Here is a 25,324-nt window from a genome sequence, read left to right on the forward strand (position 1 = left end):
TTGTTATTATTGTGTTATTACATTATCTGGGTCACATAACAGGGATATATAACCAAAAGACGTATCCTGGGATTCATTCAAAACTTCATTTTGTTTGGAAAGTAATAAATAAATAAATATTTTATCAAATATATTTTATTAAGAGACAATTGTATTGTTAATCGCAATTATTTCTGAGATTAGTTTCAAATTTCAATTAAAAAATTGCAATAGTTAAAAGCCTATATATTGGTTTCCTCTTTTTTAATCTCCTTAGTATTAAGGGTATTTTAAATTGTGACATTTACTGTAAAAACTATCCAAATGTGTTAGCGGTGGCTTCAGCAGAGAGAGACTCTGACTTGAGAAGCTGCCGGGATGCCATTTTCTTTCCAAAGAGTCTTAGTTGAAAAGGAGTGCTTGTTTTACGAGCGGTAGGGCTGTGCAATGAATCAAATATTGATCGTGATTCAAAAAATTATCACAAAAACAATGTAATAAAGAAAAACGATTATTAAGTTTTTCTTTTATTTGTATTTCATGTATTACTTGCTTTCAAAAGATTGTTTAAGGGCACTACAACAGTTGATCCTATTTTGTGTTTAATATTTCATACTATTTCAACAATTTCATTTTTTTTATATTATTTATTTTAAGGGGAATTCAGTAGGATTGTGGAAATTTCACAGTTCATTTCACAGTGTTTACACTGTTGCAACTGTTTGTTTGGAACAGTTTTTAAAGTTCAATAAATGCTAAATGTTTCCAAAAGTCAATGAGTAACTGTGTTGAATAATGGTGATTTTAATATTCGCAAAAATAAATGGGATTATGATTTTTTGGTGACACTTCCTTCAGCTGCATTCAGTGATTTGTCGCCAAATATCTGTGTGATGTGTCAAGAAATTGTATTATCAATCATTGTCTCCAACTGACATATACCATACGGTACTCATTGGGGTAGAAAACATGATCACCTTTGTCTGGTATTGCTGTGTGGATGCTTTCCAAATGAAAAAAAAAAACTGTACACAATGTTTGCACCTGGTCAGTAAAACTGACTGCCAATCACTGGGTTACTTCTGTTAAGGAAAAACTCAGGAGCAGCACAACTCATTTCACATACATGAAGAAGGTTCGAGAGACTTTGATGAATTACTCAGAAGCATTTAATGGACTCTCAATTAAGGAGACAATTAAGCAGGCAGTACAGTTTAACCAGGTTATTGTGCAGTGCCATCCCAAATCGCTGAAGTTCCTGTCTTCGTGAAGGTGTGTTTAAACTCATGCTGGAGGCGAAACAAAGGTACTGCAATCGCCTAAACACAGATGCTAAAGCCTAGTTCAGCGTCTCTCTCTCTCTGGGAAGTAGGCTAAAGTGTGGCTGGCCCACGACCTCCAAAAGGAGACAAAACGGAATGTCTATCATTCAGCATCATACAGCTGCCCAGATCCCCTGAATCTGTAGAAAGACAAACATAAACATACATGAACAGGTTTGGTTATTAGAGACTGTCCGAATGTTCTCAACCCTGACCTGTGACCTATGAATGACCTGATGTTGGCTAAACTTTCCCTTAGTCTCATCATATCACAACATGGTGTTTCCGGAAATTCCACCACAACCTTTTCACGCAGACCAAGATGGCAAAATGCAGAACTGGGCAGCTGAATCTTCGCCGGTTGTTTTTAGCTGTGTGGTTATGATGAAAGTGTACTCGCTGGGGCTGTCAGCATTAACGCGTTAATTGCGATGCGATTAAGGGCCGAGCATAACGTGTTCATTTTTTTGCCTAACAGGCTACTATTTTGACCCTTTGCCGCACCTTTACTTATCATCAAGCTGCCATACTTCCTCGTATCACATCCTACTGCTGCAGGCATGATGGAGAAAGACAGCAGCAACACAATTCTGAATGGCTCTTTTTATTTTCCAAAACTCCCGGACGGCTCAGAAGTCGAAAGCCATGTGTACATTGTGTAAAGCCGAATTAAAATATCACCCAAGCAAGTCAAGCTTGAGCTACCACCTACGAGCTAAGCATAGTACAGTTAACGTGACGTGACTGGAGAGTGCTACTTGCCGACCTGTGGATGACACCAAATCCCAAAAAATGACTACAGCTCTTGCGAAATGGGTGGCAACTAACTGCAGACCTGTCAGCGTTGTAGAAGACTTGGGTCTTAAAGACGTACTACGGTTGGCATGTTCTGACCCGTCTTATACATTGCCGTCGAGGGGGACAGCAGCCCCACGCACACACAGCCTGTACTCCACGGAGAAAGCAGCCCAACTGGAACTGCTGCAAAGTGCAAACGCTGTCTCATTAACCGGTGATCACTTCGTGTGTGATCAGTCGTCAGTGAGTAATCAAAATTATTTAGAAGTTACTGCACACTATATTGACTCTAGATTCAAATGTGTGACTAGATTCACACATTTTCTTTAGTTTACAGTAAATAAATAAATAATAAACAAATACAAATCTTAAAGTCAACTTCATAAAGTCACTTTCTTTGCATTCATTTGATTCCCAATCAAGATATACTGGTAAGAATTGCTTTCCATTGTTAATGTGTACTTCAAAACTGTTCTGAAATGCAAAATAATAGAATTTTAATCATGTGATAAAACATGCGATTAATCGCAATTAACTATAGAAATTCAGCGATTAATCGTGATTAAGAAAAAATGTATCGTTTGACAGCCCTAGTACTCGCCAAAGTAATTGCTGAGATTCGAGAACATGGCAAACATTGCTACAATGAAATCTGACAGATCTGCAGTTCAGAGTCTTCCTGGAGTCCACCCACAACTTGTGCAGCTATACGTTGCTGTGCATCATTACATTTAAAAACAACCACCAAAAAAACAACATTCAATACATCACTGAAAGAAAAACAACGAAAATAATAATAAGACTTAACAACATTCAACACAACACACTACAACACAGGACAACACAGAACCTAGTTTAAATTATTCACAGATCGTAGATATGAGATTATAACATTGTTCACTAATAATATGACCAAGCAAATGCACACAGTGAACCCTCAATAATACTAACAGCATTCATTGAATATCATCCAATACAGAGTTCTGCTCATTCAGGAGATGTTCTTTAAGTAATACTTTGAATTGAGGTGTTCTATTTTCTTGAATGACATGACATTGCATTCCAATTAATCATGGCTCTATATATTACGGTGAAACTGAAAGTGAGCACCCATAAAATGCACAGTAACACTGTATGCACAAACCTCTACAGCCTATACTGTAGGTCAGGTTTGTAAAGGCCCCTGGATGCGTCAAACAAAGTCTAGTCTCGGCCAGACCTTTCTCCATGTTTTGTGTCAGCGCCAGAGAAAGGTCTCAAATCACCCATTATCATTCTGCTATAGGAGAATAAATTGCTCTGGCTTGTTTGTATTTCATTAAACCAATCACAATCTTCTTGGGCGGCGCTAATCCCTGGATGTAGCGACGGTGTCCTTGCAAAATAGATAGTGGAGAAGCAGAAGGGGAGGATGAAGCCGGCAAAAATAGCCGCCCAATGGCAGGCTTATACCCACAGTCTACATCTGCTGAGTCTGACTAAACCAGACTAACAGTGTGTGTACCTTTTTCCAACAGCAGAACTGGAACCGAGCTGCATTCAACAATTTTTTCAACTTCCCAAAACAGACACTCCAACAAAAACACTTCTGCCTTAAGACGTGGTTTGACAACACATCAGAATAACTACTTCATTGCAAGCATACTGAACCCTTAAAGGTGCAATATGTAATACTGACAGCTAGTGTTTAAAATAGTTACTGCAGTACAAATTCAAAATACTGGAGAGAGCCACCCCCTACTCCCCAGATCCGAAGTTCACGGAGGATGCCAGGCTGAGAACGCAGCATCCACAACAATGTTGCTAGACGCTTGACTCACATAGCCAGACATTACTTCACAGCACAGCGGAGTAGCTAATGTTAGATGCTGGCTATATTGACATAATATAATTGACTTGTCATAAAAGCTTGTGCTTACGCGGAGCTCTGTACCCAACTGACAGACACACTTTTTTGGCTTAGAATTACAGAAGGAACCGAAGGAACAGAAGAAAACACAACAACCTCGCTATCCTCTCCACACGCCAGACAGACACACTTCCTCAGCTTAGAATTTTGATAGGAACCGCTAAAAATACCACTACCTTGCCATCCTCTCCACCTTCTCCAACACACTTTATTGGTTTAGAATTACGGCAACAAACGCTTCCCGATTTACAGCCCCCCTCTCTTGGCTTCAAATAACTCACCGTTGTTAGCTACTGCCACTGAACAGGCTACATGTTGTAAACAGCTATGGCCCGCCTGACATGGTCCTCCGGTAACGTTAGCAGTTAGCAGGGTTAGCATGGTGGCGTTAGCCAGGACCAGTCGGGATCACTTTACTGGCTGTGTCTCAATTGTTTTTGCGAGTAACCAACTTGGATACTCTAGCTATATAATTCTATGTGAGTAGCTACACAAATGTTTAAAATGACATAAAATGCCCGTCCCTAGTAGCCGTGATAAATTAGCCTGAAGCTAATGCTTACCTCTTCAGGAGAAAATTAGCCAACTCTGCGTCCTTTTGGGCTCTAAGCTGTCTCCATCTTTCAAATACATCTCCAATATTTAATATTTAGTTGATAACAATACACAGGCCAAAACACAAACAGACATTCCGTCACGGAACGAAAATTTAAAAAGGAGAAAATACTGGCATTAGCATTGTTGTCAGAAAAGATAGAATTTCAACTTAGCATGCTTCCTTAATATCTGATGACAAATTGTGGTCATTTTTGGATTTATTACAGTAAATATATTACATATTGGACCTTTAAACTGTAATGTTTGGGTATTAATGTTAGCGTTTATCTTTTTTTTTTTCTCTCCCAAATAAGTTTGACCGGGGGCCTGGGGGTTTGTTTAAAATCTGCATGGTTGTCTGACTGCTCGTGCTCCATCAGACTTCAACATAATATCGCCGTGTTCCCAAACCTTACCAATTACATTTTTTCTTTCAAAAATAAGACCCACATTGAACAGTGTGTAAAAAATCTGCATGTATATACTCGCAAAACATTTGGTTCATACCATCAAGTCATAAAAATCCCATTCCTTCCTACAGACTATGCAAAAGATCCAGTTGTAAACTAAACAAAAAGAAAATGAAATGCGTCCTGTCCAGTAAAGATGGAACTCTCTCAAGCATACAGAAATGTAAATGAGAGTGTGTCAAGTCCTTTCCCGGTCCCCGCTGGAGTAGAGACTCAAGGGAAGACCAGGATAACAGCCAATCCCTGAAGAAAGTGAGGAAGTCACTTCTCGCAAATCCCAGGGGTCACTGAGGTTACTACGTTGCTGCTGGGCCATCGCCATGGTACCCTGCTTTCAGGGGACATCTGGCCAATCACACTAGTGATGTGAAGTGTAAACACATTTACACTGCAGTACATCCAGTGTTTCCCACTCCGCTCCGCGTGCATGACAGCGTCAACGCTTTACTTCAGGATAGTAGCATGCTGCTGGTGGTCTTGCTGTGGTATTAAGTGTATTAACAAACCGTAGAAATGCCACGGCCACACCGCTGTGAAAGCTCCCTGAACGTCATTTGTCAGAGTTTGGTTGTTACTCCTGTCCGCGACAGTCTCCTCCACTCTATAGCTTTATAATGGAGCTAACCAGAGCTAACTGCTAACAGAGCTAATCGTTGCTAACTGAGCCTTCAGTTGTTATTCTCCGTGCCAGAATCCATGTATGTAACCCGAAATGTTATTAAGTTGGCTGGAAAAGTTTTAAACTACAACTCAGTTGTTTGAATGACAGAAATCTTCAGATAAGATCTTAAGGAACGCAACAAGGATACAAGGACAACAGCAATATTAATGTTGTCTCTATCACTATACGTAATTGCAACAATTTAATCTGATTATAATGCAGGATATGTTTTTAAATATCTGAATACATTGTTGAATTTGTTTTGGGAACTACAAACATTCAGATTGAAGCCCACCATCGAGAAGAGAAAAACTCAGGGAACCCAAGTGCTATACAATATTTGGTGGCATTCTGTTTTACACAGTGAACCTTTACATGATATACCTGTCTTAAACTGTCTTTTGTTGTTTGTGAAATACATATAATACACATATTTGCATTAACAGATTGTTATGTGGTGTGGTTTAGCATATGGCGTGATACCATATAATTTGGTGTGACACATCACCTTATCGTGGTGGAGAGGTTTGTGTGTCCCTATGAACCTGAGGGCTGTGTTGTCTGGAGCTTTGTGCTCCTGGTAGGGTCTCCCAAGGCAAAGTGGTCTCAGGTGAGGGGCCAGACAAAGAATGGTTCAAAAATCCTATGAAAAATCGAGGAAGGGATGAAGTGACCCTGCCCGGAGGAAGCCCGGGGCCCCCGTCTGGAGCCAGGCCCAGATGGAGGGCTCGTCAGCGAGCGTCTGGTGGCCGGGTTTGCCACGGAGCCCTGGCCGGGCACAGCCTGAAAAAGCTATGTGGCGGACATCTCTTCATCCCATGGGCCCACCACCTGTGGGAGGAACCGCTGGGGTCGGGTGCGCTGCCACATGAGTGGCAGTGAAGGTCAGGGGCCTCGACGGACCAGACCCGGGCAGCAGAGGCTGGCTCTGGGGACGTGGAATGTCACCTCTCTGTGGGGAAAGGAGCCGGAACTTGTGCGGGAGATGGAGCGCTACCGGTTAGATCTGGTGGGGCTTACCTCTACGCACAGTCTTGGTTCTGGAACCATACTCCTGGATAGGGGTTGGACTCTTTTCTTCTCCGGAGTTGCCCAGGGTGTGAGGCGCCGGGCGGGTGTGGGGATACTCACAAGTCCCCGGCTGAGCGCCGCTACGTTGGAGTTTAACCCGGTGGACGAGAGGGTCGCCTCCCTACGCCTGCGGGTTGTGGGGGGGAAAGCTCTGACTGTTGTTTGTGCATATGCACCAAATAAGAGTTCGGAGTATTCGGCCTTCTTGGAGACCTTGAGTGGAGTCCTGCATGGGGCTCCAGTCGGGGACTCCATAGTTCTGCTGGGGGACTTCAACGCGCACGTGGGTAATGATGGAGACACATGGACAGGCGTGATTGGGAGGAACGGCCTCCCTGATCTAAACCAGAGTGGTTGTTTGTTGTTGGACTTCTGTGCTAGTCATGGATTGTCTATAACGAACACCATGTTCGAACATAGGGATGCTCATAAGAGTACTTGGTACCAGAGCACCCTAGGCCAAAGGTCAATGATCGATTTTATAATCGTTTCATCTGATCTGAGGCCGTATGTTTTGGACACTCGGGTGAAGAGAGGGGCGGAGCTGTCAACCGATCACCATCTGGTGGTGAGTTGGGTCAGGGGGTGGGGGAAGACTCTGGACAGACCTGGTAAGCCCAAACTGGTAGTGCGGGTAAATTGGGAACGTCTGAAGGAGGCCCCTGTCCGACAGACTTTCAACTCACACCTCCGGCGGAGCTTTTCGTGCATCCCTGTGGAGGCTGGGGGCATTGAACCCGAGTGGACAATGTTCAAAGTTTGGAGGTTGCTGAGGTAGTTAAACAACTCCACAGTGGCAAAGCCCCAGGAATTGATGAGATCCGTCCAGAAATGCTTAAAGCTCTTTGTGTGGAGGGGTTGTCTTGGTTGACACGCCTCTTCAACATTGCGTGGAAGTCTGGGACGATGCCTAAGGAGTGGCAGACCGGGGTGGTGGTTCCCCTTTTTAAAAAGGGGGACCAGAGGGTGTGTGCCAATTACAGGGGTATCACACTTCTCAGCCTCCCCGGTAAAGTCTACTCCAAGGTGCTGGAAAGGAGGGTTTGGTCGATAGTCGAATCTCAGGTTGAAGAGGAACAATGCGGATTCCGTCCTGGTCGTGGAACAACGGACCAGATCTTTACTCTCACAAGGATCCTGGAGGGAGCCTGGGAGTATGCCCAACCAGTCTACATGTGTTTTGTGGATCTGAGAAGGCGTATGACCGGGTGCCCCGGGAGATACTGTGGGAGGTGCTGCGGGAGTACGGGGTGAGGGGGTCCCTTCTCAGGGCCATCCAATCTCTGTACGACCAAAGCGAGAGCTGTGTCCGGGTTCTCGGCAGTAAGTCGGACTCGTTTCAGGTGAGAGTTGGCCTCCGCCAGGGCTGCGCTTTGTCCTGTTTGTAGTATTTATGGACAGGATATCGAGGCGTAGTCGGGGTGGAGAGGGGTTGCAGTTCGGTGGGCTGGGGATCTCATCGCTGCTTTTTGCAGATGATGTGGTCCTGATGGCATCATCGGCCTGTGACCTTCAGCACTCACTGGATCGGTTCGCAGCTGAGTGTGAAGCGGCTGGGATGAGGATCAGCACCTCTAAATCGGAGGCCATGGTTCTCAGCAGGAAACCGATGGAGTGCCTTCTCCAGGTAGGGAATGAGTCCTTACCCCAAGTGAAGGAGTTGAAGTACCTTGGGGTCTTGTTCGCGAGTGAGGGGACAATTGAGCGGGAGATTGGTCGGAGAATCGGCACAGCAGGTGCGGTATTACATTCAATTTATCGCACCGTTGTGACGAAAAGAGAGCTGAGCCAGAAGGCAAAGCTCTCAATCTACCGGTCAGTTTTTGTTCCTAACCTCACCTATGGTCATGAAGGCTGGGTCATGACCGAAAGAACAAGATCCAGGGTACAAGCGGCCGAAATGGGTTTCCTCAGGAGGGTAGCTGGCGTCTCCCTTAGAGATAGGGTGAGAAGCTCAGTTATCCGTGAGGAGCTCGGAGTAGAGCCGCTGCTCCTTTGCGTCGAAAGGAGCCAGTTGAGGTGGTTCGGGCATCTGGTAAGGATGCCCCCTGGGCGCCTCCCTAGGGAGGTGTTCCAGGCACGTCCAGCTGGGAGGAGGCCTCGGGGAAGACCCAGGACTAGGTGGAGGGATTATATCTCTAACCTGGCCTGGGAACGCCTCGGGATCCCCCAGTCGGAGCTGGTTAATGTGGCCCGGGAAAGGGAAGTTTGGGGTCCCCTGCCGGAGCTGCTATCCCCACAACCCGACCCCGGATAAGTGGATGAAGATGGATGGATGGATGGATGGATCAAGAAATTATGAAAATAAAAAAGCTTTTGGGGTCTAAATCATGCAAATCTCAATGGAACAGATATGAAATAGGGCCAGCAAAAGTCACAAGCATTTTCTGTCTTTTATATCAAGGTATGTCAAAATTAATATGAAGCTTATTGAAAGCTTGAGGACAAATGCCTTACTTTGTGTATTGATGAAGAATTATACTGTAAAATGTAATACATTTTCACAAGGAAATGCTAGATCTTGATGAAGTAATGATAGAAGATTATGATACATTTACTCACTTAAAAGAAATATACCCCATTATAATTCTACACACAATAACTTTCATGTCACACCATATGGCCATTTTAGTCACTAACACAACAAATTAGTGAATAAATATGAATTCCAATACAAAATCTAAAAGACCATACATATTTATGGGAATGGGAGAGTCAGTACAACAGGACTAAGTGATTTCCATGCCTAACATCTGATTTTTTTTCATTTTTACATTTTTACAAAAACAGTGTGTTTACGATCCCCAAAATACGGAATAAAACAAAAAACGAACAAAGATACAGACAACAAAGACAATTTTTTTTTTTTTTTACTTTAGATAGCCTTAGTCTATCTAACCAAGCAGATTTAATTGACGAAGCACATCATGGCTACACTTCATCTGTATCTGTATCATCTTTTAGTCTGATATGTTTAATACGTAAATAGTTATTTATTTCGAGAGTATCTGTTAATGTTACGTAGCCTAGTCATTGTTTTCAATAAATAGTTCATAACCCTTCGTTTGACTAGTTTTTACTGAATCCAGCCATTACGCGCCACGCCGTTACATCCTGCGCCACCCACCACCACAAGTCAATTCTCAACCTGTGGGAAACACTGACATCCATGTTGCCTTTACAGAAGCATGGGGTTAACTGTGCAGACATGGCTGGTTGGAGGGAGGGACAGGGGTGGAGCGATGATCATCCTCATGTAAAAAGCAATGACACTGACCTGACCAGTCTGTTTTTCTGACAACAATATTCTTTTACATATAATTTGTACTTGATTGATACTGCCACATGTATTTAATGCTCCCACAACATGTAATTATTTCAGTATAGGGGTGTCACAAATTGTTTTAGTATAGCATGCCAAATAAGAAATCATAATATACCATATTTATTGCGTGTTTAAAGAAGTCTCGCCACTTTTAAAAACAATAGTACAAGGAATGTTCTCAAAATCTACGATTCAATTTGACTTTCGATTTTAAGGTAAGGATTTGATTAAATTTCCGATTTAAACATATTATTTTGTAGTGTACGCCAATGCCACAATAACAGCCGAGATGGCAGACAACAACGGTTTGACTTTCAGAGTGCTATTATCATATGGTTATTAATGACAGATGGAGGATTACATGTTCCCCTACAGACTAAGAAACGTCTACAACTCTTGGACTTATTAAAAAGTTTAAACACCCCAAGAGATGAACTGAAAAGTACACAGTGGTCAAGTTCTGAACAAGCCATTTTCTCTTACAGTGCTTTCAGATGGCTCAATCCACAGTTTACCAAAAAGTCCATTCTGTCTCTACTGAGCCGATCAACCCAAATGTTTGGCAGGAACTGACCATTAGCAGCCAGGTTTCCCTGCCCACTTTATTGCCTACAGACGTTACAATAATTCTGTGAATAAACATTATGCCTTAAGAAATACTCAATGAACAGTGGATGTCTGCCATCCAGGGTTTCCCTTTTTTACTCACTGAAATGAGTACAGTAATGATGATAATGTCCTCCATTATGAGATGATACTGATATTAAGAAATGTGAATTGGGTAACAGGTTGCTCATTTCCAGCTAACAATGCTAACCTTATTTGCTCAGTAGAGGACCATGTCTCACCAACAGCAAGTCAAAACCTCACAGTTACCACACTAGATGCCACATAACCTTTGTTCTTTCATTTCAATGTGATGAAAGTAACCAACTCACACTTGAAACACAGGTGAATAAAGTGGGGAATACTGACCAGAAAGGCACAGGCTGCATAATGTTATAAACTGGGCCCATATTGTGGGATTCCTCAGAGAAGCAGATGTGCTCCAGCTGACTTACTCTGTAATCCCACCCCACTCTCTGATCCAACAACATGCACACACTCCAACACACACATACAGCGCACACAGAGAGAACATAAACAAGCGTTATCCTTTGATCGTTGTGCGGAAGAAAAAAAAGGCATTACTGTCTACAGAGGTCACTGCGAAGGAAAATGTGTGGAAACTCGCATTTCGATGTGCAAATAAGCCAGCGGGGACGGAGATGCTCATATAACATCAAAGAGTGAAAACGACAGTGAATTCACGTCCATATTAACAACCACTGATCAAATAACCAGACTTTGCACACACACACACACACACACACACACACACACACACACACAAACACACACACACACACACACACACACACACACACACACACACACACACACAGTGGAGGACAAAACTATCACTGAGCTGAGCCATTATAAAGAATCGCTCCCGACCAACCCATCAACCATAACCACTAATTGGAGACGAGATGTGAGGCAATATATTCAGTGAAAGCACCTGCATTTTCAGTATGATGGTAGTTGCCAAGCTTGCAAATCCTTCCTATCCGTGGGGCCTTATAATATGTAAGGTAGTGAACGGGGAGAGACCAAAACTCTTTTGATCCTGTTTGAATTGAGCCATAAATTACACATATGATGTTCGTCAATTCAAAAGATATTGCAAGTCAAGAAAGTCTCAGTAGTACTGTAATACGTAATTAGAAAGACTACACACTTCAAAGTTGCATGGGTGACGTCTCGCTGAAGCTACGTTGCCTGTGTCTCATGGACGCAATCACAATGTTTGTGTACAATACCTTCTGGGTAGACAACTCCTGCGTCCTGTCCTGAACAAACAGAGGCGAAGAACAAATAGATATACTCTTATCTCATTCATCTAAAATGCATGTTTAATACTTTCATATCTCAACACTGTGACTAATGTTAGGTTGGAGACCTAATATACCTGTTGGGCCACAGACTAAAAGAAAATGACACCACCCATACTAGCTGTCAGTCCGACCAGCGGTGAGATGTTGCTGTTCGTTATTTTAGATTTGGTTTATCAAACGCTAGCAATCATGGTCGTCAGTTTGGTTTGAAATGTGCTGGGGACAGAGACGCATTCGGAAGTACATTTCCAGAAGTGCTGGGTACAATGACACTTTTTTTTTTTTCTCTCTTTCGCGCAGGTCATGTTTTGAAAGACGCTGTCCTGTAGCTTATTAATGAATAAAAACGTGGTTTAATGTACGTAAACAATGATTACCAAATTTCCCTCTCATATTGCTCCTCATTACCACTGAAAACTGTCAAAAAATCTAACCCAAACTCCAATTATTATGGACGTTATCTGACATTAAGTGTTTCTGCCTCACATTTTCAGCAGGGCTGCAGAGCGGCTGTGGGTTGACTCCCCACGGTTCTCATGGGCTTTATAAGTCCTAACATGAAAAGGCTTAACGTGGTTTAATGTACCTAAACATCGATCAATCATCACCACATTTCTGGTTCGATTTTTTTGACAGTTTTCAGTAGTTATGAGGAGCAATATGAGAGAGAAATGTGGTGATCATTGTTTAGGTACAAGCTTTTTCCTCGCCATAGGCACCAATGAAGAAGACAACGCTAATGTGAGATAACTTAAGTGTTCATTACAAGATATGGCCATGAGAAATTTGGTGATAATTGTTTAGGTACATTAAACCACGTTAAGCTTTTTCACGTTAATGTCCCGACAGGCAGTGTTGTGAACAGAGAGCGTGCAGCAAGCGCAGCAGCAGAGCGGGTGTGTGTGTGTGTGTGTGTGTGTGTCTGCCCTGTGGGCATAGAGATTGTTGTGGATTATTTGGCATCTGTCGCGCAAGAATTATATGTGTTATGGACTTTTTTTAAACTAAATTGAGCTCGCGTTTTTCAAAAAAAGTGGTGGGTACAAAATGACTCATGACGAAATCTGGTAAGTACGCGTACCCACCGTCCCCACCAAAATCGACGCCTACGCTAGCAATGCAATGCAACACATTACAGAAAATAAGCACAGCAGAAACCGAAAGGTCGGACCTCCGTGTTAACCTATTTATCTTTAAACGTTGCAGTTATGGCTAATAATGACAACAGAAATAGGTTTGCCTGTTTCACATATTTCTGCAATTTCAATCAATGGCTATTTGTCTACCCGGAAGTGACTTTTGTGTTAGCTGGACGTTGCGTTGATTAGGTCTATAAAGGTGATGCCAGTGTGACAAGATTCAGAGTTCTATCAGATTGTTCTGTCGTCACAATTGGTACAAACTACCACGAGTTCACCTTTGTGATGTTTGCTGCTCGGAACTTGTAATTGACTTCTCTACTAAAGAATGTCTTGTACCTTGGATTTGTACTGTAAGCACATTTTTATGCCATGAAAACATTTAGCTAGTATGAGCAATGCCATGCTGTAGCTCATCTATGGAGTGATAATAACAGTGTAAATGAAGAATGAAACGCTAGGCACGCAGCATATAAAACAGCTAAACTTTGTGCACAAATCTTTAATGACGAGGTCAACTTTAGTGAACTTGTGCCATAGACCAATTGCAAGCTGTCTTGACCATTCTGACCTTTGAGGGAAAAGTAAGCTAAAGTAGAAAACAGAGTTTATTATTAGCACCATAGATTTTGTATACATCCCTGCTCTCCCAGATTATAAACTGTTTCACAAAAGAGGATGGTTTTTAGACAGGAGTCAATGGTACAAACAGCTTTGTCTCCTAAATAAGCTGTATTGTCCAGTAAGCGACCAATTGAGCTAGCAGCTAGCTAGCTAGCTAGCTCGGAGAGCAATTGTGAGTGATAGCACATTCCTGGCCGGCTAGCGTGTGGTTAGCTCTCCTGCTACAGTTCTTTTCTGTCTTTACTATGGGAAATTAGAACTGGTTAGGCTACTTACTTACTATGTTGTTCAATCTAATCATACATCACAGCAGCCATACTTTGGCAGCAGCCATACATACAACTGTTTTCCAAAGCTCATGTGAAATTCCAGATACAATTGAGAAGAAGTTAAACTGAAACATGTCTCACACACACACACACACACACACACACACGATGGAAGTCATTCCTCCAGACTAGCAGCTTGGCAGGAGAGCCGAGCAAACTGCGTGACATCCAGAGCCTCTGAATCCAGCCTAAGCCAGCAATTCTTCAGAGGAGGCCGACAACATTAGCTAGTCTCAACAGGACTCAACATCATCATCACACCGGCCATGTCCATCTTTATAGCGGATGATATGTAGTTGTTGTCTGATTGACGACAGCAGCTGGGCATTGTGTGTGTTTAACAGGGTATTAACTCACTCCAAAGGTAAAGAAGGGTGTGGCTGGCTAAAATGTGTTTTCAGTGACACCAACTGAGGCGTATTCCCGAAATATAAATCAAAAAGTCTAAATGAGGTGCCTGTGCAATGCCATTCAACTTAAAGTGCCATACAAAAGTCAACTTTATTTCAGACACACAGGTCCATATCAGTATACAAATATGTAAAACACAACAGCACAGACAAGACAAAAAAGTTATATAAGATCAAAGTGATTAAAACACAAACATTTGTTCCAATGTTTCCAAAAGCAAGAAGTGTACCTTGTGTCACTCTGTGTAGGGTCAGTTAAAGCCACCATAGTTAGATTTTTGAATAAGTTAAGCGACACATAAATGTGTACATGAAATTTCTCAACACAGCATGAAAGGGGGGAACATTTCTAGTCACAAACATATGACTCGCACTTGTCCATCTTGGCAGTTTGAGCAGACGAATTCCATAATAATAGCTTGAGTCACGCTTGCAAAAGATGGTCACCAGAAAATAAGTTTATCTTTTTCGTCTGTTGACTCACCCAAGGTGATCAAGAGATTTTACAACAAAACATGAATATGAGGCAAAAGAACAGAAAGCCAGCTCTTGATTAGAGGTTGTTTTGGGGCCACTGGGGTGAAATGATGTTAAAAGTGACACAAAAGCAAATATCAACACCCATTTTGAACTCGTTTTATATTCCGTATCGACTAGGTGATATAGAGTTGGTGGTTGGAAAACAACTGTTGCCACTCACCGGACGTCATTTTGCTGCTGCGGTTTCTTCTGCCCAACCAGGTTCACCGTTCTTGCTTTGATAGGCTGCTCTTCTCTGAAACACACGGGGTTAGGGAAATGCTGTTAACATAAAACTCCACTGTTAACCCTTTTCTGGTTTCTGTATTGAGTTTATTTATTTATTTCCAAACTCCCTATTTACACTTATTAACAACGGCCTGCTAACAGAATTCAGTTAGTGTTCTGTAGATTTTTTGGGATATTTATCTGCAAAACAGGATGACAGCCTGCCTTTGTGCCCTTCTTGTGTTCATAAAAATTTAATTAGCTAACTATGAGTGTAAGTCCAGACTGCATTTGATCCTGGGTTCATTTCGCTATACTAAGCTTTCCTGTGAGTAACTGTTAGCTTTGAGTATTTATGTTCTCACTCCTATGAATTACAGCAGAGTCCTGTTTTAAAGGGAAAATACCGTTTTTTTCAACCCTATTTTCTTATGTTTTTGTGTCTAAGTGACTGATGGGAACAACAGTCTTTGACATTGGTCCAGTATTAAGCAAGATCGCTGCAGCGAAACAAGCTACAATGTAAGTTAATAGGGCAATTGTGATGCTTGTATTTACGTTCACAAAAGTGCTCGTTTTGCCACTGACAGGCTCAGATTAATAATCTGTGTCTGACAAAATTATGGAAAGGACCTTTCTGTTAAAGAGTAAGATCCTTTTTTAAAGCGAAATTGCGTTCGCTAAACCCACCAGACTCCACTTTAATAAACAGTCATTTTAGCATCATAAAATACACTCCATTCATAGTCGACAGAAACAAAATGTGTACAAAATTGGCTATATACACGCTAAAAAATTTTTTTTTAAATGGAGTCTGGTGGGTTTAGCGCTAGCGACCTCGAGCTGTTTCTGGTTAAACAGAAAGGTCTTAAATAGGTTTTAAAAGGCCTATCTTCATAGTGAATTAGAATATTAATCTGAGTCTTTCAGTGGACCGAATTGACGATGCACATTTGCCCCATAGGTTACATTGCAGCCCGCTCTGTGGCTGCCGGTTACAGCGTTCACGCTTAATACTGGACCAATTTCAAAGTGTGTTGTTTAGTCTATCACACACAAAAACAGGAAAATAGGGTTCAGGTTGAAAAAAAAACCCTAGCATAGAAGCTCAGTACAGCTATTTTGTGTCACCTGAGTTCAAATGACATTGTCACTCAATCAAACGAACCAAACCAAAAGAAGCCAAATGCTCCAAATACATATTGAACTTCTCATTCAGACTCTCATTGCAGTGTGAAAGATACCTTTAGGCATCAATGACAGGCCTTACACAACAATGACATGCGTTCAATATGTCACTGACACGTTCACGGTGCGATTCAAAGCCATCTCATCCATAAACATGAACAGTGGGCTCTGATCAGTCAGATCACAGAGGAAATCCGAGAGAGAATTCCCCGCCAACACCCACACTGTCTAAAACAGACACATCTTTGTTTCCTCAATACTGTGGGTACAACTCCCATTATGAGACACTTTCTGCACATTAGGACTGGTGATATCTCTTTGTTCCTAATGGATTCTAACCATAATTTGCTGTACTGACTGTTTAAAATCAGTAATGACTGAGGTAATGGTGACATCCTCGGATTACACTGGTAAAGGATACTGCGTTACTTACAATATGGACTTATTAATGCTACTTTTCCACAAGTGAAGCCATTTTTAAATTCAGTTTAGGTTTGGATTTTACTGGCGTTAGTTGTGTCTGAATACAAGATTAAAGGACCATACCAGTGTGATTGGAAGTTTTAGTTTTTTTTTATAGATCGAATCACCATGATGCTGCGCCAACACAAAAATCACTTCCGGTCCTGTGGACAAATGGCAGTTGGTTTAAATTGGAGAGATATGTGTGTATGTAAATGGCGATTCTGTTGTCATTTTCACTGTAACGTTTAGCCTAAAGATAGGTAAACATTAGGGCTGAACGATTTAGGGAAAAAATCTAATTGCAATGTTCTGCCAGATATTGCGATTACGATTCCATTTGCGTTTTTTTGGTTTTTTTTTAAAGTATAGCTAAAGTTTAATATTCACTGTGTAACAGGAAAAACGTGTCAGTGTGCAATATAACATGAAACACCCATCAAAACTGCTCTATATTCTTATGCAACGATGAGAACATACTTGTAGATATGAGTGTTTTTTTTTTAAATAAGCATGGAACATTAAACAGTCAAACACACAACATTCATCACAAAGCTAAAGTTATAATTATTAAAAAGAATTCCAATAAACGATATCAGCACTTTCCTGTAAACCAAGATTTCTGAAATGCCTCGGTTCAATGGCAGCATCTACATGTTGCACCTTCTACAATCATGTCAAATAAAGTAATGAAAAATCCACTGAAAATAGGACATTTCTGGAAACGTTTCTTGGGAAAAAAAACAGTAACTGAATGTTACACCAAACATTCAACTACATATTCAAATGTGATTAATCGCGGTCTTTACAGTTAGCTAATCGCATTCTTTCAAATCGCAATTTTGATTTGAAAACGATTAATCGTTCAGCCCTAGTGAACATGGTGGTCCGACCTATCTGACGTTTTTGCTGGACTTATTTTCTGTCCTGTGTTACTTTGCTAGCGTCTTTGATAAACCAAATCTAGCATTACGAACCATGACATCTCGGACTGAATGCTAGTGTGGGTGGTGTAATTTTCTTTAGTCTGTGGGCCCAACAGGTAAATTACGTATCCAAGCTAATGTTAGTGAAAGTGTTGAGATATGAAAGCATCGAACATGCATTTTAAATGAATGAGATCAAAGTATATCCATTTGTTCCTCGTCCCCGGTTTGCTAAGCGCCGTTAAATTGTACGAAAGGGACGCAGGAGTTTCGTACCAGGAGGTTCTCGCAAACAAACATTATCAATGGGTCAATACTCCACATTTTTGCTGACATTTTCAAATGCATGCTTCACAATACACGTCATTTCTTGGTTCCCAGTATTTCATTATTTTTCACATAGTTTCCAAGCTTACTGCATTTATATAGCACCTTTCTACCTATCCACGTACCACTCACATTAGGGGTGCAAGATATATCGACTCAATATCGTTATCGCAATATCACGTTGCGCAATATTATATCGAGGGGTGCAAGATATATCGACTCAGTATCGTTATCGCAATATATCAAAAGTGTCGCAATAAGTATGCAATATTTTTTTTATTTTGTGGAGCGCTGTGTCCCGTCCGTTGGCTGTGTGGCTTAGTTGTGTTTGATTTAGAGCTTGAAACGCTGTAATGATCCATGTTTCATTGGCCAGTTAATGTGCCACTTGCACATGTTCGTGCACGTCAGCTCACGGGTCCACTACGTGACAATCCCTATGGAGCGAACCACGTGACATGTGTGCATATTTCAACAGAGTGACAGTGTAAGTGAAGAAATAGAGAAGAAATAGAGACAACGAAACGGAACGAATCAGAGAAGAGAAAAGTTGTGTCCTGTTCTCTTTATTTATATATTTTATACTGTCCAACCAGTAAAACATGTCCTGTTCTGTAGACATGGACCTTATTTATTTATTCATGTTGTACGAGTCAATTGACATAAACCTTGTGTTGTAAGAAGACTTGTTTAATTTGTTATGAATCTATTTTGATGCGTTTTCCCGTAACTTTTGTAATTTTACATATGTTTAAAAATATTGAAATTAATATCGATATTCATAACCAATATCGCAATATCACATTTTGTCAACATTGTGCAACCCTAACTCACATACACCGATGGTGGCAGAGCTGCCATGCAAAGCGATGGCCCACTACATGACGCGCCCATTGGAACTTGTGTACGTTCAAAAGTTGTTTTAGTCGTGTAACAGAAAACTCAGATTGGACAGATAGTCTAGCTAGCTGTCTGGATTTACCCTGCAGAGATCTGAGGAGCAGTTAACCATTAATCATAGTCCTCAGAAATCCACCAGAGTTTAGAATTACAACACAAAGAAAATGGCGGAAGGTGACGGACATCCGGCAGAAAAGAGTGACGCCGACGGAATTTCTGGCGGCACCGGAGCAATCCCGGATGTGGAACTTCGTGGAAATAGACTAGTAAGTGACAGACATAGGTGACTGTGGCGGTCGCAAGAGAAAAAGAGCTCTCGCTCGACAGACAGTACTGGCGTCTCCCTTCTATAGAAAGTCGCTAGATTTGTCGCTAGTCCCTTTTTTTGCATAAAAAAAGGCGCTAAGGGGGTCTCAAAAGTCAAGTTGGCAAAACTGCCCTGCCCCCGCTGCTGTACAGAGGCTGCTGCATGACATTTTTTGCACATGCGTGATTGTTTGAAAGACACACACACACACACATACACTGACACAGAGTCCTCGATTTATAGTTAGTTCAGATAACAATATTGCAATTTTTGCATCCATATTATGCGTTGTAGATCAGCTATCTTGCTCATCTACTGTAGTCAAGGAAAAACAGATGCAAGCAATAAACGCTCAAACACCACGCACCATCTTCACATGTTATAACTACTTGGGCTTTTACAATGGATGTAGTGTGTTTCCTGTACATTCATTTAAGGCTGAGCCACGTTCAACACAGTGAGGGCACTGACATCAACAAGCTCTCTATGTAATGAAAATAAGTGATCAATTTCTACCCAGAGAGTATGGCTTATACTGACATTAAGTGACTGCAATGCAATGCAAGAATTTCCTTCCACTGAGTTTCTGGTTTCACCAGTTCAGTGCAGTAAGGAGGGCCATCCTACCTGCTAAGCTGTCAAGTTTGAACAATTGTGCTTGATTGTATCCATCAAATGCAGGTTGAATTCCTATGTTTATAATAGAGTGAGAGAATGCTACTATTGGTCATCAATGCTTAGTTATATTGCTATATGGAGAATATGTACTGTACTGTGTTCCTGTACTCTCCATTTAGGTGACTGGGATTTAGGCCTTTAAAGAGGAATGTATTTATTTTCATTTTTATTTAGTCAATGTATTGAACATAAAAATAAAATATACAAGCATAAAGTCAAACTTATATGCATAAAACAGAAACACAAACAGGTTCCTCCGCAACATATTAGCAACAAATAAGCAACTCAAATAATATTGTTCATGTTCAAAAGGGGTAGGAAGGAGTTGAGAACTTTTCTGGTCCTACCCCCACTTCATTTTTATACATTGTTCATAGATAATAGATATTCATTTGGCATCTGACACACACACACACACACGCACGCATGCACACTGCTTTTCCATGGCAATCGCCATCCAAACAGTGATGAGAGGAAATGCTGCTGAAGCCAATATAGGTTAACACATGTCTGTGCTGACAACCGCTAGAGTATGATATGAGTGAATCCACGGCTTCTAATACATTACTGAAAATGATGCATAGCCACTTAGAGCCGGAGCTATATATTGGACTTTTCCTTCTTTAGATGCAATGAATCGATCTTCCGTTCCAGTGCTGGGCTATCAGTCCGCACGGAGGGCTTAAAATAGAACAGGGACGTAAAGCTTGAGGAGCGCTTCGCTTAGGTGGGTCGGCCTATCTTTTTTAACTACTTGGGCTTTTACAATGGATGTAGTGTGTTTCCTGTACATTCATTTAAGGCTGAGGCAAGTTCAACACAGTGAGGGCACTGACATCAACAAGATCTCTGTGTAATGAAAATAAGTGATCAATTTCTACCCAGAGAGTATGGCTTATACTGACATTAAGTGACTGCAATGCAATGCAAGAATTTCAGTTCAGTGCAGTAAGGAGGGCCATCCTACCTGCTAAGCTGTCAAGTTTGAACAATTGTGTTTAATTGTATCAATAAAATGCAAGTTGAATTCCTATGTTTATAATAGAGTGAGAGAATGCTACTATTGGTCATCAATGCTTAGTTATATTTCTGTATGGAGAATCTTTACTCTACTGAGTTGCTGTACTCTCCATTTAGGTGACTGGGATTCATGCCTTTAAAGAGGATTGTATTTATTTTCATTTTTATTTAGTCAATGTATTGAACATCAACATAAAACATACAAGCACTAAGTCAAACTTATATGCATAAAACAGAAAAACAAACAGGTTCCTCCGCAACATATTAGTAACAAATAAGCAACTCAAATAATATTGTTCATGTTCAAAAGGGGTAGGAAGGAGTTGAGAACGTTTCTGGTCCTGGTCTTCATTTTTATACATTGTTTATAGATAATAGATATTAATTTGGCATCCGTGTCCTTGTTCAACTCGGTCGGCTTGAACAAATCAACCCTTTTGGACAATAACAAGAAGAAAATAATCCAAACAGATGAACCAAAAATACATTAAACACTCAACAAACAAGAAATAACCAAAGAAAAAAAACACTGGTCCATCTCATAGCCATTCGATATTTTGTTTCTGAACAGTCTTTTTAGTTGGGATAAATTGTTAATTTTTTTATTTATTATTCCACAGACTAGCACCCTTTGTCGTTATGCAGTGAAATTTCAAATTTGTTGTTATTGGTGTTTTTTTTTTTGGAATATACAGATTCATCTCAATTCAAGTGTGTTTTCTATCAGTTGGAACGACCCCTGGATAATAGTAGGCAATTGGTGATCATTTGCCCTTAACATAATTTGAATAGTTTTCTAATCAATCAAATCTTGAAATTGGAGTATTTTTGGTTTAACAAATAATGTATTGTATGTATGAAGAATAGATGTAGCGGGAGGCATGATATCATTTACAGTTTATCCATCTTTCTTTCTGTACATGAAATTCATTTTCGTCATATACCAGTTTACCTCATGATAATTATTGACAGGACATTATTGTTTACCCACAATGTTTTTTACCATTACCTCATTGTTGCTGTGGCTATATACCAACAGGGAGGTACTGTATGCATACATATACTCTGATCCTATACGCTTTCAAAGCAAGCGGACTGATGGTGAGTATATCTCAAAATTCACACAAGAGTAGTGTATTCTCGGCCTCTCTGCATTACAACCCACACTACCCTACTGCTAGAACACTCACCATGCATGTATTAGTCAACCAGTGCAGCTTTTCAGTGCAGATTGTAAAGACACACAGACGCACGCATGCACACTGCTTTGCCATGGCAATCTCCATCCAAACAGTGATGAGAGGAAATTCTGCTGAAGCCAATATAGGTTAACACATGTCTGTGCTGACAACCACTAGAGTATGATATGAGTGAATCCACGGCTTCTAATACATTACTGAAAATGATGCATAGCCATTTAGAGCCAGAGCTATATATTGGACTTTTCCTTCTTTAGATGCAATGAATCGATCTTCCGTTCCAGTGCTGGGCTATCAGTCCGCACGGAGGGCTTAAAATAGAACAGGGACGTAAAGCTTGAGGAGCGCTTCGCTTAGGTGGGTCGGCCTATCTTTCTATCTGCCCATCTATGCATGCAGCTCCATGCAGACCGTGCAGAAAACATGAGAAAGACATTGTTTCAACTTGATGCATTTTCTGGTCCTGGAGGAAACGGGGTGATGGATGGATGTGGGTTCATTTCTGCACAGTGACAAATAAATCTGGAGTAGACAATTCTCCATGCATGTATGGTGGTGATAGAGGAGGAGGAGGAGGAGGAGGAAGAGGAGGAGTTTTATGCACACAGTGAATATAAGTCACTCCTGATTCAAAATGACATTACACAGGCACCTTTTCCTCCCCTTGTTAAAGGCCTACTGGTTCTATAACAGCCTGTGCGATGTCTGTTGCAAGAGCACTGGCCTACATACAGTGCATACGGCTGGGAACGGCTCAACCGCACCCCAGAGCTGAGAACAGCAGCTGTTGAGATGGATGCTGCACAGATAAAAGCCAACAGGGAGGGTTTTTTGCTTTTACTAGTCTCAATGCCAGGCTTCATTGAGCTTTTTTTTGTTGCAAATTTCTGCTGCATCTATAAATGAAATATCTCAGATGAAGTCCAAATACTCGCCACTTGTCCAAGGCATTGGTGTGACTGATAATGATGATGTTAGGGAGCAGTTCTTATTTTTTTCATCTGAATGGAGTGTGTGATGCTGCTGCCCTGCTTATGATGGGGCATGGTGACACACCCCTTCATCCTCCCACCATTCCTGTTCTTCTTCCTCCCTCCTGAGCAAAGTTACACCTGACCCACCACCACACTCATTAAGCCTCTTACAGGAGAGGAGCGGTGAGAATGTGCAAACTGGAGGTGAACCCTGCGCTGCACTGGCCCTTGCATGTTTTATCTTTCACACAGCTGTAGCCTACATGGGCCTGTAGTGAGTGAGTGAGTGAGTTCTGTGTGGAGGGGGACCTGCAGGATGTACACGCGCACACACACACACACACACACACACACACACAAACACACGCACACATATGCATGGTCAGATACAGTGGAGTGATGCTGACACATTTCATCCATAAGAGAAAACAGAGGTGGATGGACTTAAAGGAAATAGCCCAGGCCCAGTCTCTCACACTCTCTCTCTCTCACACACACACACACACACACACACACACACACACTAAACATATGCATGGTCAGATACAGTGGAGTGATGCTGACACATTTCATCCATAAGAGAGAACAGAGGTGGATGGACATAGCCTATAGGAAATAGCCCAGGCCCAGTCTCTCACACTCTCTCTCACACACAGACACACACATAAGCCACACACACACACACACACACACACACACACACACACACACACACACACACACACACACACACACTTCTCCTCTCTCTCTCTCTCTCTCTCTCTTACTTTAACATGGCCTCCTCCTTCGCCTCCTCCTCCCGCTGCCGAGCCAGCACAGCCATGATGATCTTCCGCTCATCCTCCGTCAGATGGCTCAGGTCCGGCTCCGGGATAGCCGGGGCTACGGGTGGGCGCGGGCCGCCCCGAGGGCCCACCGAGGCGAACATCTTCCCCAGCACCACCACCTCCCCTCCCTCCCTGCCTCCTACTCCTCCTCGTCTTCCTCCTCCTCCTCGGTCGGGATCACGGATAGAAAACCCGCTGGCGGAGCCCACGGATCACGACATGGCCCACGGACAAAGCGGCGGTTGGAGAGACTGATGCGGAGTTCCCATGGCGGTGGCGGGGGGGCACCCAGCGGCGGCGGCGGCGGCGGCGGCGGCGGCAGCAGTGTCGGTGCTAGCTGTGGTAGTAGTAGCAGCGGTGGTGGTAGCGCTTCGGTTCCCGGTGGCCGTTTTCAGCCTCTCTTTCTCCCTCTTGCTGCTCCGCTGTCTTCTCCCCCCACCCCCCTCCCACCGCCCGCCCGCCCGCCTCTCCCCTCCACCACCTCCGCTTTACGGGGAGCCCATGTCTCCGGCGGTCGTGCGGGATGATGGCACACGGGAGCGGGATCTCGGTTCCTTCCTTCAGGCCAGGCAGAGAGGGGGGGGGGGGTCCCCTGGAGGCGGCTCAGGTCTCCGTTCGGTCCAGTGGGCTGGCTGTGTGGCTGCGGGGCGAGGCGGCGACTTCTTGTTTTCCAGCGCCGCCGCTGATACTGATGCTGATGCTGCTGTCAGGGAGACGGAACCGTCAATGGGACCGCAGCCCCTCGAGCGCGTTCACTTCTCTTGCGGCGGGAGCGCGCAGCCCTCATTTGAGAATGGGGGGCTCCACTCACCGTTAAGATGCGCGCTCACGCCATCCAATAGCACACTGAGGAAATAAACGGTTCCTCAAGGGTGCACTGTGGGTTTTATAGGGCCATGATAGACGGACGTTTGGAATCACTTCGAAAGAAGAATACCTTATATTTTATTTCCCACCTTAAAACGATTAACGAGAGTTAAAATATAGGCCAATAAATTGATTAGCCTATAGGCTTATAACCAAAATAAGATACTTATTGCATTATTTGCAGAGGTTTTTTAAGGGGTAAATTATATCAACAGAATAGGGGTTTTAAGGATGGATGGATGGATGGATGAATTGATGGATGGATGGATGGATGAATTGATGGTTGGATGGATGGATGGATGGATGAATTGATGGATGGATGGATGGATGG

At 42.4% G+C, this 25,324-nt stretch overlaps 1 protein-coding gene across 1 annotated transcript in view; it reads right to left on the reverse strand.

Annotated features, from left to right (window-relative positions):
* The window catches only part of rims1a (regulating synaptic membrane exocytosis 1a), a 154,411-nt gene extending 130,184 nt beyond the window's left edge, over positions 1-24,227 (reverse strand). The window contains exons 1-2 of the mRNA XM_078273541.1: positions 24,067-24,227; positions 15,272-15,346 (exon numbers count right to left, since the gene is read on the reverse strand). Coding sequence (XP_078129667.1) covers positions 15,272-15,346; positions 24,067-24,227 — 236 coding nt within the window. The remainder of the gene's footprint in view (positions 1-15,271; positions 15,347-24,066) is intronic.
* Between the last annotated feature and the right edge of the window lie 1,097 nt (positions 24,228-25,324).

Source organism: Sander vitreus, chromosome 17 (genome assembly GCF_031162955.1).
Source record: "Sander vitreus isolate 19-12246 chromosome 17, sanVit1, whole genome shotgun sequence".
NCBI classification, from domain to species: domain Eukaryota; kingdom Metazoa; phylum Chordata; class Actinopteri; order Perciformes; family Percidae; genus Sander; species Sander vitreus.